Below are 14,466 nucleotides of genomic sequence, written 5' to 3'. Positions count from 1 at the left end.
CGGTTGGGTGCTCATGAGGTTCCTGGGAGTGTGACGAGCGGGACGTGACTCTGAGAACCAAGGCAAGGCGCGCCACCATAGCCCGGGACGCAGCAGCGATATGGATTGCCTGCAGTGGAAACTTACTTCAGAAAAATAAAGGTGCATTGAGATCAGCATAGTAAGTGCAACGAAAAACACTCCCGATCCTTGAGGAGTACCATACGCTACTCACCATTGATGAGTTAAGTTGAGGGAAGCATGGGGATTGATGTTCACTCGTTCGTAGCTGACAGACTACTGAGGACCAAAGCAACATATGACTGCTCTCTTTATCTCCCCCCTTGCTTGGTCTCCTCTACTCCTCCTACTTCTTTACATATTTGTTTCTCCGTGACGCCTCACAATTCTCTTTTCATATTTCATTCGGCGTTATGCGGGTTTTGACGTTGGTCTTTTTTTTTTCTCTTTCTTATCATTCTTCCGTCATTATTTAGAACATTGACTTTTGACATTTTTTCATAACCAATATACGAATAATACAATACAGGATTTAGTTTTTATGTTAATGGCTAGCTTTCTGAAACTGGAGCGTTTTAGGCAATGCAGAAACTTATTGTATAAAATTTTTTTTTCTTTTTATGTAGGAGGGACACTGGCCAAAGGCAACAAAAATCCAATAAAAAATAAAAAAAACCCCACTGAGATGTCAGTCCCAGAAAAGGGTCCAAAGCGGTAGTCATAAATTGAAGGATTAGTGTCTTGAAACCTCCCTCTTGAAGGAATTCAAGTCATAGGAAGGTGTAAATACAGAAGCTGGCAGGTTGTTCCAGAGTTCACCAGAGAAAGGGATGAATGATTGAGAATACTTGTTAACTCTTGCATTAGAGAGGTGGACAGAATAGGAGTGAGAGAAAGAAGAAAGTCATGTGCAGCGATGCCGCGGGAGGAAGGGAGGCATGCAGATAGCAAGATCAGAAGAGCAGTTAGCATGAAAATAGCGGTAGAAGACAGCTAAAGATGCAACATTGCGGCGATGAGAGAGAGAGGCTAAAGACAGTCAGTTAGAGGAGAGGAGTTGGTGAGACGAAAAGCTTTTAATTCCACCCTGTCTAGAAGAGCGTTATGAGTGCAATCCCCCCAGACATGTGAAGCATACTCCATACTTGGACGGATATGGCCCTTGTACAGAGTTAGCAGCTGGCGGGGGGAGGGAAACTGGCGGAGACGTCTCAGAACGCCTAACTTCATAGAAGCTGTTTTAGGTAGAGAGATGTGAAGTTTCCAGTTCAGATTATAAGTAAAGGACAGACCGAGGATGTTCAGTTTAGTGTTAAGTGTATAGATATAGTACTAAAAATACACAAAATTATATAGACAGAGGTACAGGGCTACATAGAGTCAACGAATACACAAATACCTCATTGCAACCTGAAGCACGACCTTGACATCTGGAGTGGTGATGATATGACGATAGTGTATTAGAAGTGGCTACAGTGGTGGTGGTGGTAGTGATCCTGCGGTGATGCTGATTTTATTGGTGATAAAAAAGTAGTAAAGATGGTGGTGATGGTGAGAGCTTTTATTTGAAAGGTCATATTCAATAGAGTGTGAGATCTGTGTTCCTTAGGCCTACACGTTATCATATGTTATCGACCATGCTGTAAGATGTTGAGTTCCTCGAAAAATTGGATCACAGTGTTGCTATAATGAAATAGAAATGAATGAATAATTTTGCAGTTGCACAAGAAATACCAGAAAATAGTTTTTATTATAAATATGAAAAAAACGAGTTATATTCAACTATTGCATATACTTTATGGAATAAAAAAAAATCATAAATGTATCTGTGTAGGGCAAAAATTAGTACAAATCAAGTTCTTGAAAAATAAATTAAAAGAATAGTGATGGACTGGATTATTTCTAGCAAAGATATCAATGTTATGAAATGTAATCTATTATAACAAAAGAGATAAATTTACAATAAGTACATTAAATCATCTGATATGTGGATCAGAACAAAAATGTCATAGTGCTCGAAGGAAAACGGAGAGAGCAGTGTTTGATATATCATAGATAAGAAGAGAAGAAAGTGGATTTTTGTGTGTGCGTGTGTTTGGGTGTGGGGCAGGTATGGTCTGAAAATTAATATTAAAAATATATGGAAAGAAAAAAAAAATAGACGTATTTAGAAAGATATCAGGATGCTCAACAGAAGAATTACAGCAATAACTAAAAGATGCAAGGAAAATTTATGTATTGCTATTAGAAAGAAACAATACTAATTAACTCATACACTTTAAAAATGAAGCGTGTGTGTGTGTGTGTGTGTGTGTGTGTGTGTGTGTGTGTGTGTGTGTGTGTGTGTGTGTGTGTGTGTGTGTGTGTGTGTGTGTGTGTGTGTGCGTGTTTAAGCATTAGGAGGAAAAACAGTATTAATACTAATATAATCGCAAAACTTTAATTTACTTTTTCTTACTTTACAAACCAATCAGTGTAAGAGCCACCATGAACGCTTTTTTGGAAATTACTCAAGGAACAACTTCAGATGTGGTGTGTTAGCAAATTTCCAATTATCACAAGATATTTTTAAGTAGATGTATTTAGTAAGTGGCCCACTCTAGAAAAAAAAAAAAAAAACACTTTAACAATACATAAAAACGAGGCGCCTGGGAAGTCCTCTGTAGTGCGTGTGTGCTTGTGTGCACATAGATCAATGGACCTCGTATCTAATCTACGGTCACTCCTTGGACTGCCTCGGTAACCAGTATTATCTAGACTACTTTATGGTAAAGGGACCTACGTACCAATCACTACACCAGGTTTTCAACTTAATGCGTAGTCTCCGTATATTATTTACACACGCAGGGAGTCTACCACGTCTGTGCTCCTGCAGTTGTGTGCATAGTAAAAAATTGTGTGGTCATTTTGCCGTAAGACTTCAAATAATGTATTTTTAGAGTACTGCTTTTATTTCTAAGATCTATATTGAGAGAGAGAGAGAGAGAGAGAGAGAGAGAGAGAGAGAGAGAGAGAGAGAGAGAGAGAGAGAGAGAGAGAGAGAGAGAGAGAAAGCCGGATCTAAAAATAACGTTTGGACATTCAGCGGGGTGACCTTTTCATCGTAACTTGAAGACTAGTTGTAATTCCTAAGTATTTTCACCTTGTCAATACTGGAAAACGTGGATTGGGTGAGCGAGAGAGTGAGGTTAATGAACATGAATTATGTACCAGAACAATTAACCTCGTTTGTCTAGCTGATAACGACTCTCACCCCTAATCTGAAATCTAATGAGTCATTATGAGTTGGGAAGTACAGATATGGTGGTGATATGACAGGAACAGGGGAATGATGTCTTCAGTGTTGTGAATTTAGGGCAGGAGGCACTGTGGCGATGACACTGCTTTGTTTTATGAAGATTGATTATAAGACTGATAAAATCGTATTGGATAACGAACTGTATAGATTCCTTATATCGTTATTTCCAAAAAAGATTAACTGTAAAGACAAGGCGAAATGGAAGCTTTTCAAAAGAGAGGCTTTATATTATGACTGGAAACCTATTGTGACTGATGATTGGAAATAAGCAAGCATGTATATGGTTTTAAGCTTCTAGTATTGGTCACAAACTCGTTTCCAAGTTCTATAAATTCCTTTTCCAAGAATTAAACTGAGAGGCATTGTCGATAAATTTAGCTAGCACGAAATATGTCTTTTATTTTAGCCTTATGCTTTATTTTATTTCTTTGAAAATTTTGTGGCCCTTCACATGTAAATATCTCCTCAACATGCAGAAGAAATAATTCGTATAAAGTTTGTAAGGATTATAACACTACATGTGTGTGTGTGTGTGTGTGTGTGTGTGTGTGTGTGTGTGTGTGTGTGTGTGTGTGTGTGTGTGTGTGTGTGTGTGTGTGTGTGTGTGTGTGTGTGTGTGTGTGTGTGTGTGTGTGTGTACACAACATTAATTTCAAGAATTAAAGGCTTTGAATTTTTAGAATACATTCAAATGACGTTTTGTTTCATTAACTTCCAAAATCGTGTATGAATTATGTTTTTCGGCTTACGATTTTTTATACCAGAAAAAAGTAATCACTCTCCGCTGAGACATCATAGTTTCCTAGAAATACCTGAATTTCCTACCAACAATATTGAATAAAGCTATTACCATGTATGGTATAATGGAAAAAAAATCATGTGTTACATTATGAACAGAACTTAGTTTCAATTTTTATTATTTTCATGAATGTATTTGAAAACAATTTCATACTCACTTGTTTTAATCACTGTAATTTTTGCGCCATTTCTTTAATGAATCTTTATGTAACTTTTAATCCATACCTTTAAAAGATTTTTAATGCAATGCATTTTCAATGCAATTTTTAACATTCATTCTTTTGTAAATTCCATCGTGATTATATTTTCTTTTCACATATCAAGCTCATTTCTGTATGTAGCATAACTAACAATGATATTAAATCTTGAGTCTTTGATAGCTATACCATAATCAGAGTTTGTGGACTTGAGTGTGTTAGTTTTGATTTTCTGATAACTTCTGAATGAAATAAAAGAACATTTTTATTTGGAAGTAAGATACAAAATATAAATAACAAGAGAGAGAGAGAGAGAGAGAGAGAGAGAGAGAGAGAGAGAGAGAGAGAGAGAGAGAGAGAGAGAGAGAGAGAGAGAGAGAGAGAGAGAGAGAGAGAGAGAGAGAGAGAGAGAGAGAGAGAGAGAGAGAGAGAGAGAGAGAGAGAGAGAGAGAGAGAGAGAGAGAGAGAGAGAGAGAGAGAGAGAGAGAGATACAAAACCAGTACGCCTAACTCACTAGCCATGACTTTTACGGAATATGGAAAAAAAAAGTATTAGAAATCTCATAAGTTCAAAATATCTCAGAAAACACGGGGGTGCAGGAAACAAACCTGAAGGGACACCAAGACATGAATTTGTATGCAGGCCATTTCATTATAAGGCTACAGAAGAGCAGCGAGAAAATATCATTAATCTTTTAATTGTGATAAATTATTCTTGTTTTTCGAGATAATCGCAAAAAAAAATGATGTTCACATAACTAAAATATCTTTCATATACCAAGATCTACCAACTCATGTTAAAACTGATGGCCAGCTGCCGAGTGTCTGACGTTGTGCATCTTCACTATGTTGACGAATGCTGTCAGTCTTTTCTTCGCTGTCCTCTTTGTGCCAGACAAGGTGACATCATTTCTTCTAGACCGTTTATTGCGTTCTTAGAGGAATATTTTCAGAAAAGCGAATAGGAAATTATAGGAATTAAGACAAATAGAGAAAAACTTATCATCTCTAAATTGCTGATGATCTTGTTACGAGAAATGAATCCACCCAAATGCCACATCAGATGAATTTGCATTTGCAAGGAGAAAACATAAAAGTAGGTCTTGAGATAAATAAGAAACAAAAATGATTTTATATTATATACATTATATTATAAAAGTCACTGAAAGTGTTCTCGGAAATGTTTATTAAGGATACAAAAATGAAAAGAGGATGTCTCTATGACAAAAAAAAAAAAAAAAGATGAAAGCAGAGATAGATAATTACGTAGATGAAGGAATAATATAAGAAGTTTTTCTGGAGTGGTCTGGAATAGACTGGTGCCGATAGAGACACAGATCAATGGAAACAGGTGCGGAGATCATGCTGGCATATGTGGGATGTAGTGCGTATACTTGAAGGGGTTCCACAGCGTGATGGGAGACACTGCCCCCATTGCCTCAACCCAGCACAGGATTCAGACAAGAATATTTTTGGTTGTGAGCCCAAAAACACCGATCCCAACACTACTACTAATACTACTACTACTACTACTACTACTTCTACTACTACTACTGCTACTACTATTTCTACTATTACTACTACTACTACTACTACTACTACTACTACTACTATTACTACTACTACTACTGTTACTACTACTACTATTACTACTACTACTATTTGTACTAAGCACAAAAAACACCCGCACATTTCACGTGTGTTTGTGTGTGTGTGTGTGTGTGTGTGTGTGTGTGTGTGTGTGTGTGTGTGTGTGTGTGTGTGTGTGTGTGTGTGTGTGTGTGTGTGTGTGTGTGCGTGTGTGTGATTAAGACATTTATTGAAAACACAAACAACCCATTTCGCAATGTCTTTGATTACTGGTAAATAGACACATACCACAAATAAAAACTTTCAAATAACCATTCATTTCAGGTAAACGCAGAATATAAAACAACAAATATTGCAATAAAAGTATGAGTGACTGAAAGAAATTTTACTTAAAAACTTGGTTAAAATTGTCAGTAAGTTACGAATTGAAATGGTCTCAGTAAAGAGCACCACTCCAGACATGTCAAGATCTAAAGGATGGTTGGTGTAGTGAAAGCTTCGGCACGATTCGAATTCTGCTGTCTTTTTCCCTTTTCTGGAAAAAAAAACTCCACCAGTTAAAAGAAAAATTGTCATTCACTGTCATACGCCAACGATGAGAATACTTTAAAAACCACGAGGAGGCAGGAAGGAAAGTTCAGTATGAGAAGAACAGTTACAGTGCGATGATTTGTCAAAAAAGACGAGCAGCTACTAATAACATTCAGGCAGCATGCCATAATAAAAAGAGCTTCATTATTGGTGTAAGGTATACTACTATACCAATGTACACAATCTATATACATTTTTGTATGAAGTTCATATAGTGGGGCACTCACTCAAACTGTTGTTATTAAAATGGAAATTGCAAAGAAAATTTCTGCAGAATGATACATCTTTATCACTGCCCATGGATATACTGAATACTTTCTGTTTCAGCTTTTGCTTAGTACCTTTCCCGTGTGTATGCATAGAAAGACATGATGGGTGGTGTAATTAGGTTATTTTGCTTTCTTGTAATTGTGTTGTTGCGAATAATCAAGTTGAGAGCTTCTGCACAATCACACATCCTGATCTTGGTGTTCATCGAGGGAAAGGTACGCGAGCATCTTCTTTCTCTTCAGCTGGAAACAAAATATAAGATGGATGAGTTAATATTATGTATACCTGTAGCACGTATGTTAATGAGGTTTGCATGTGAATGAGTTAAAGTGTGTGTGTGTGTGTGTGTGTGTAAGAGAGAGAGAGAGAGAGAGAGAGAGAGAGAGAGAGAGAGAGAGAGAGAGAGAGAGAGAGAGAGAGAGAGAGAGAGAGAGAGAGAGAGAGAGAGAGAGAGAGAGAGAATCAACCTACCACTGAGCTAATTACACAGGATTATTATATTCGATATCATGTCATATTACAGCCAATACAAGATGGTCAGATTTATGGTGACTCAGGATACTTTATCATGCAGTCATATAATACACACACACACACACACACACACACACACACACACACACACACACACACACACACACACAAGAACATAAGAAATAACGGAAGCTGCAAAAAGCCATCAGTCCTACACGTGGCAGTCCCTGTATGAAATATACCTACCTATTTCCACCTATCATCCCCGTCCATAAATCTGTCTAATCTTCACTTAAAGCTCCCTAATGACTACATGACTCACATAATTAGCATAGGTCCTGACCACCACAAGGACGAGAATTGAGATGGTCATGATGAAGGTGAGAACAACGATGGCCACTCCTACGGGTTGGTTGTTCTTGATGTCATACACCAGCACCCAGATGATCTTCAGTATGAGAAGCATCCGCAGGGACAGGGACCACCACCACCACGCCATTACCTGCATCACATTCTCCTGCATGTGACCAGAAAAAAAAAAAGAAAAAAAAAGAAAAAAAAGGAAGTTAATGATAGTGATACGCTAAACACTTTCAGCACATTAATATGGTTGTCATTACACGAGAAAAATGATAATGGTGTATTGGTCGATAGACAAATCAATACTAAGCCTTTTGGGACAACCTAAACGTAAACATAAATGTAAATGACTAGAACGCAGATACGCATTTGAAAAGAAAAGGAAATAATTATTAACATTATACATTTGATATATCGTATTAAATTATAATGTGGTAGGAAAAAGGCTAGAAGATCCGTAATAGTTATATAGAAATGAATATGCTATCGGGATTTAAGTGAAATTTCAGGAGCAAACTAATTAACAAGATAATTCATATTTTTAACCGAAATCCAGAATGGTTGCAAAACACGCCAGATACGCGACAACGATGACAGACATGAGCAAGCTATGAACTGTAGTGATTATCCATGTTAGTGTTACAATAATGAATGATGGTGTTTTCCGTCACCATGGTGTCTCATAAACAAAGAAAACAACAGTAGTCTGTGAAGCCACATTGAAGATTGAGTGCTGGTAGAAGACCTACCCCAGTTCACTGCAGATTTACTACTCGTATTCCTTTTATTTCCTGATTCTCAATTTTGGTTCTGTGCTTTCGTGGGTTTTCTTCATTGTGACCGAGTGTGCAAATAGATCTAATGTTTTTTTCTTCTTTATGATGGAGACGCAGTTCCTTTGTGTCCTGCTGATTTCTAATTTAAACTGTCTAACGAGAAATACCAGTCCAAGAAATTAAATATTCACCGCAGACAACATAGTGAAAGGAAAAGAAGTATTACACACTTAAAACGACAAAAGTTTTTCATCGAAGTTAATATGTCTGACTCTTTTCATTATAAAAACTTACACTGATGCAAAGAGTCTAGCTAACGAGATTTGCCCACCCCAGATTATTAGATAAAGAGTGGCAACGTCTCCCTAATTTGCGTACTATAGGATAGAAATACAAGGATGAGATAACGACGAGACAAGTATGGGTCGTCTGTATGGGCTCTGTCGTGGCCACTCTACTGGTGATCTTCCGGTTTTCCTTACTGAATCTTGCTTATCATCTATTAGAGATTTTGTTGAAACATTTGCTGTTGCCTTAGACACATTAAAAAAAAAAAAACATTAATAGAGTCTGGCACAAAGTTTTGATTTCCAAACTACCCTCCTATGTCTTCTATCCTTCTATCTGTAATTTCATCTCACGTTTCCTTTCTAACCGTTCTATTGCTGCTGTGGTAGACGGTCACTGTTCTTCTCCTAAGTCTATTAAGAGTGGTGTTCCTCAGGGCTCTGTCCTGTCACTCACTCTCTCCCTAATTTATCAATGATCATCTAGGCCAAACTTCTTATCCTATCCACTCTTACGCTGATGATACCACCCTGCACTTTTCCTCGTCTTTTCATAGACATCCAACTCTTCAGAAATTAAACAAGCCACGCAGAGACGTAGCAGAACGCCTAAGTTCAGATCTCTCTCTAAAATTTCAGTTTAGGGCAGAACAAACTTAGTATTGTTCAGTGCCTCAAAAACAAAATTCCTCCATCTTTCAACTCGAAACAACCTTCCACATAACTATCCCCTCTTCTTCAATGACACTCAGCTGTCCCTTTCAACATTGACCATCCTCGGTCTGTCCTTTATTAATAATCTGAACTTGAAGCTTCACATTTCATCTCTGACTAAAACTACTGTTCCATTCATACCGTTCTTTAGCTAGGATGGAATCAAAAGCTGTTCATCTTATCAACTAATTTCCCCTAAATGACTATCTTCAGCTTCTCTCTCATCGCCACATTGTTGAACCTCTTGCTGTCTTCTATCGCTATTTTCACTCTTGCTGCTCTTCTGATCTTGCTAGCTGCAGGCCTTCCCTCCTCCCTCGGCCTCGCTGCACAAGCTTTTCTACTTTCTTTCAACCCTATTCTGTCAACACTGATGCAAGTGTTAACCAGTATTCTCAATCATTCATCCATTTTTCTGGTAAACTCTGGAACTCCCAGTCTGCTTCTGTATTTTCTCTTTCCTATGATTTGAATTATTTCAAGGAGGTTTCAAGAGGCTTATCCTTCAGTATTCGATAAACGTTTCTGACTTCTTTTAGGGGACTTTTTCTTCTGCATTTTGTTTTTGTTCTTGGCCGGTGCCCTCTTACATAAAGAAAACCAAGCTCTGACAATGTTTGTTGAGAGTAAATGTTGTCTGTTTTGAAAATTTTATAAAAAATGAAGAAATGATCCATATAAATTGATACATAAATACACAGATAACACTGTTTGCATGCTTTTTGTGTCCTACAGAAGCTAGATTGATTTGGATTGATCTTTTCAGTTAAATATAGTTTTACTTTGAAATGCGTATATTATCTAATATAATGGATAACTCAATAAAATCTCTCCTTGAAGTGCTGAAAGATTAAAGGCGGCATATGAGTGGAAGAGAAACCAGAAATCACCTTGATGACGCCGTGGATGAGCATCACTGAGAACAGCAGGTCAATGGTGCTTCCGACCACTGCGACTGTCACCAGCACAATGTCCTTGGGCTGCCGCTGCTCCCCCATGGCGTCATACTCGTCTGCGGCAGGAAGAAAGGATACATTCATACGTCATGGCTGCTTTTCCTTCTATCATTGCACAACATTTTCCAATTAACAATGTAAAGATGTAATTATTTGGTTAATGAGTTTGATTGTCAATTGGTTATTAGTAGTGCTATTTACGATACGATACAGTAGTAGGTAACATGGCAGAGCTTTACAGATGCTCAGTTTTTACTTCCCTCAGTCACAGCTTCACTCACATGAGGTCTGAACTACTCGCCAGGTGGTGAAGCCAAAACCAAAGATGTCATACGCCTGTGGGAGAACAGTGGAGTAAAGGTATTTGCCAGACATCGTGGTGTTATTTTTAGCTGGTAACTCGTACTAGAATATTGCTTAAACCAATAAAAAGAAAAAAGAAAAGAATAGGGAAAAGTGGCTGTAGACTTATTCATTAAATTTATAGCAACTAGAAAGGATACAACTACGTCACCTTTCATAAACATTTGTGGTATTATACAACATGAAAAAAGTACACGGTAGTTACTAACCATACTGATAAAACAAAATTAAAAATTTTCCCAGTGAATATATATATATATATATATATATATATATATATATATATATATATATATATATATATATATATATATATATATATATATATATATATATATATATATATATATATATATATATATATATATATATATATATATATATGTGGTAATGAACCAGATCTTTTCCATAGTTTTCTTTTTTTTTTCGATCCTTGTTAACCCCCCGTTAAATAAAAAAAAAAAAAAAAGTTAAAAGTAAAAATTCCAAAATAAAAAGGAAAACCAGAAAGTAAACAAACAATAAAAGTAGAAAAATGTAAGCAGGCAGGTACAAAGATAAAAATGAAACATTTACTAGCTCAGTAACTCTTGAATAATAAGGAAAAATTAGATAAGAAAGGCAGAAAAACACAAAAAAACAAAAACAAAAAAGCCACCAAATATTAAAAGTAAAAAAAAAAGGCAAGTACAGATATAGAAGGAAGCACTTATTAGTTCAATTCCCCTTAAATAATAAAAAAAAAAGAAAATTAAGAAATGTGAAAAGAATGAAACAATAAATAAACATAAAAAAAGACTTCAAACGCGTAGCAAGTTCACGGATAGAAGGAAACACTTACTAGTTCAACGACCGCGATGACGAGCACCCCTACCCTGAGGGACAGAGAGCTGCAGTTGCATGAGCACGAGGGACGCATCCTGCAGACGATAAGTAGGTTATATGTATGTGTATAGGATGCATACGTGGCTAGACACACACAGATATGCACTCTCGTACCCACGCGCACTAAGCTTTCATCTTTATTTTTTTTCAAGCAAACTTAATTATATTTACTAATGTGTGTGTGTGTGTGTGTGTGTGTGTGTGTGTGTGTGTGTGTGTGTGTGTGTGTGTGTGTGTGTGTGTGTGTGTGTGTGTGTGTGTGTGTGTGTGTGTGCGTGTGTGTGTGTGTGTGTCAGTGTGTGTCAGCGCAGCAGCATTAGTATTAGTAGTAGTAGTAGTAGTAGTGATGACAGTGTTGACTTATCTAAGTTTGCTTGTCCAAGCTACTGATAAAAGCACTCATGGAGTAAGCAGAGATCTTATCAACCACACAGGATAGGTAAGAAAAGTGGAACGACTTGCTTACCTTGCGTTTAGTGGTGATGATGATGAAGTGTGTGTGTGTGTGTGTGTGTGTGTGTGTGTGTGTGTGTGTGTGTGTGTGTGTGTGTGTGTGTGTGTGTTAATCCACTGCAGAGATATCGCTTACACTTCAGTCATATCTTATTCGCATTCGCGTTCCAGATTGCCAGTTATTCAGTATATCCCTATTAATTATCTCTCATGTATTCAAGTTTAGATTTTTGGTCTTGATTTCCTTATATCTTGTTTGCTCACTGGTGCACACTGTCTTTGCAGCTTGTGGTGGACTGTTTTGATCCTTGCAATATCACCTGCAGGCACACACTGTATTTCCTCATTTATAAGTGCAGCTCAGTATCACTTCTCTTTGCTTTGGTTCGTATAGCAATGGTCAGGAGTCAATTAAAGGCAAATAACATGCTACACTCCCTTCCACTGCGTTTTGCCCTGATGTGACAGTTGGTAGATTTCGGCAGATCATAGAACTTCAGATCGACGGAAGACGCTAAATAAAGAGGAATAAGGAACAATATGTTATTCGGTTACTATTCGTGACTGTACATACACTAGAGACTATATAAAACTTCAGTTCTTTCTTCCCTAACAACAGCGAACCTCTCCCCAACGCACAGCTCTGTCGTCTGTCTGCTCCATTAAGACCCTTCAACGTCTTATCAGTCACGCTGCCCGATAAGAATAATCTCTCTGGTCTATTCTCAACCTTAATTTACTGGCGGCGACAAAACTGCGCCTCGCCGTCCCCAGGCAAAATTGGGACATACAGGAGTATCATTTTAAGGGCGCAGTTTCATCCTATCTCCATGCAAACACTGCAGTAATTGGATCTGTAATCTGTGTTTACTCCCACGCTGGTACACTAGTGGCGGTTACAGCTGCATTTGTTTCCTGCTGCTACTCTTGTTAACTACTTTTGTTACTGTTGCTGCTGCAACTGCCACTACAGTCACCGCCACCACGAACACCACCACTACCACCACCACCACCATCACCACCACCACAACAACAACAACAACAAAAACAATAACAACAACAACAACAACAACTACTACTACTACTACTACTACTACTACTACTACTACTAGTACTATTGCTGCTAATGTTGTTGCTGTTACTGCTGCCACTACTGCTAATGCTGTTGCTATTAATGCTGCTGCTGGCATTAGTATTATTGCCTTTGATGTTGCCACTACTACTACTACTACTACTACTGTTATAATGATGATGATAATGATAATAATAATAATAATAATAATAATAATAATAATAATAATAATAATAATAATAATAATAATAATAATAATAATGATAATAATAATGATAATAATAATAATAATAATAATAATAATAATAATAATAATAATAATAATAATAGTATTACTACCGTTATCAGCAGGAGTAACAACAGCAGCAGCAGCAGCGGCAGCAGCAGCAATAATCATAATACTTCTCAACTTCCACGCTTAACAGCAAGTAAACGCTAACTCACTTAACAATATTCAGCTGAGGAATGAACAGAGCTTATTTAGATTCAAAGTCTTTATTCATTGAGAAAGAGTTTTATGACAATATTTCTTTTTTTTTTCCTTATTTGCACAGAGACTTAACAGCTACATCATTAGTATATATATATATAAGGTTGTGAAGGAAACAGAATAAAACAATGTATTTCAGAAGGCATACGATGATACGTAAGGCAGACCCTGGAGCCTCGAGCACTGGGCAACGCAATGTGACCGGTCAAATGCACTCACAAGCCGATGAGGATGAAGGAATTCCCAAAACAACGAGTAACACTATAACAGAGAACAAATGGTAACGCATATCTTTTCTCCGTACTCATACATATTTGAAACATGACAAAAAAGATTCAATACAAGCGAGTGAGTGTATGTATGTATGACAACACTGACAGAAATCCATGTATATTATATGCAATTATGTTTATGTACTGTAAAGTAAGTGTGTGTATGTGTGTGTGTGTGTGTGTGTGTGTGTGTGTGTGTGTGTGTGTGTGTGTGTGTGTGTGTGTGTGTGTGTGTGTGTGTGTGTGTGTGTGTGTGTGTGTGTGAATCATTTGGCCACATATTCCTTAGATGAGAAGTAAACAAGATATAAGCTACATGTCTGAATTCAGCGATACACTTTGTACAACAGAGCTACACAGGATGGAGCTGCAGTGGGCGAGACGGCGGCGGTTCACAGCGTGTCTGGAACCTTTCACGCGTGAGCAACATGATAGGGAGGGAATGGGAAAGGAAGGAGGTGGTGAGAAGTAGGCAGGAGGAAGAGTGAATACTAGGAGGAAGAATGGGTTGAAGGGGGAGAAAGAGGAAAGACGGGAGGCAGAAGGAAGTAGAGAGCATGAAGGATGAGAGATTACTATGCGGAGGAATGGGATGAAAGGGAAGGGAGAGGGAGGGAAGG

At 37.5% G+C, this 14,466-nt stretch overlaps 2 protein-coding genes across 4 annotated transcripts in view; both read right to left on the bottom strand.

The window, feature by feature from the left end:
• The window catches only part of LOC135107468 (uncharacterized), a 2,308-nt gene extending 1,942 nt beyond the window's left edge, over nt 1-366 (bottom strand). Inside the window, exons 1-2 of the mRNA XM_064017354.1 lie at nt 215-366; nt 2-109 (exon numbers count right to left, since the gene is read on the bottom strand). Coding sequence (XP_063873424.1) covers nt 2-109; nt 215-298 — 192 coding nt within the window. The 5' untranslated portion in view covers nt 299-366. The remainder of the gene's footprint in view (nt 1; nt 110-214) is intronic.
• A 5,887-nt stretch (nt 367-6,253) lies between these two features.
• Nucleotides 6,254-12,670, bottom strand: LOC135107467 (uncharacterized). 3 transcript variants are annotated; one of them, XM_064017351.1, is made up of 7 exons: nt 12,123-12,670; nt 12,026-12,090; nt 11,516-11,594; nt 10,593-10,647; nt 10,246-10,367; nt 7,541-7,735; nt 6,254-6,986 (listed from the first exon to the last, which is right to left on the bottom strand). In XM_064017351.1, exons 3-7 carry the CDS (start codon nt 11,591-11,593, stop codon nt 6,924-6,926), a joined length of 513 nt encoding a protein of 170 aa, XP_063873421.1. In that variant the 5' UTR covers nt 11,594; nt 12,026-12,090; nt 12,123-12,670; the 3' UTR covers nt 6,254-6,923. The 3 variants fall into 3 exon arrangements, with proteins under 3 accessions (XP_063873421.1, XP_063873422.1, XP_063873423.1); XM_064017352.1 differs by having other exon boundaries at nt 12,026-12,082; XM_064017353.1 differs by having other exon boundaries at nt 12,026-12,526; nt 12,637-12,663.
• Nucleotides 12,671-14,466: the final 1,796 nt, after the last annotated feature.

This window comes from Scylla paramamosain, chromosome 15 (genome assembly GCF_035594125.1).
Source record: "Scylla paramamosain isolate STU-SP2022 chromosome 15, ASM3559412v1, whole genome shotgun sequence".
NCBI classification, from domain to species: domain Eukaryota; kingdom Metazoa; phylum Arthropoda; class Malacostraca; order Decapoda; family Portunidae; genus Scylla; species Scylla paramamosain.
This window is presented reverse-complemented; position numbering and strand designations above follow the sequence as displayed.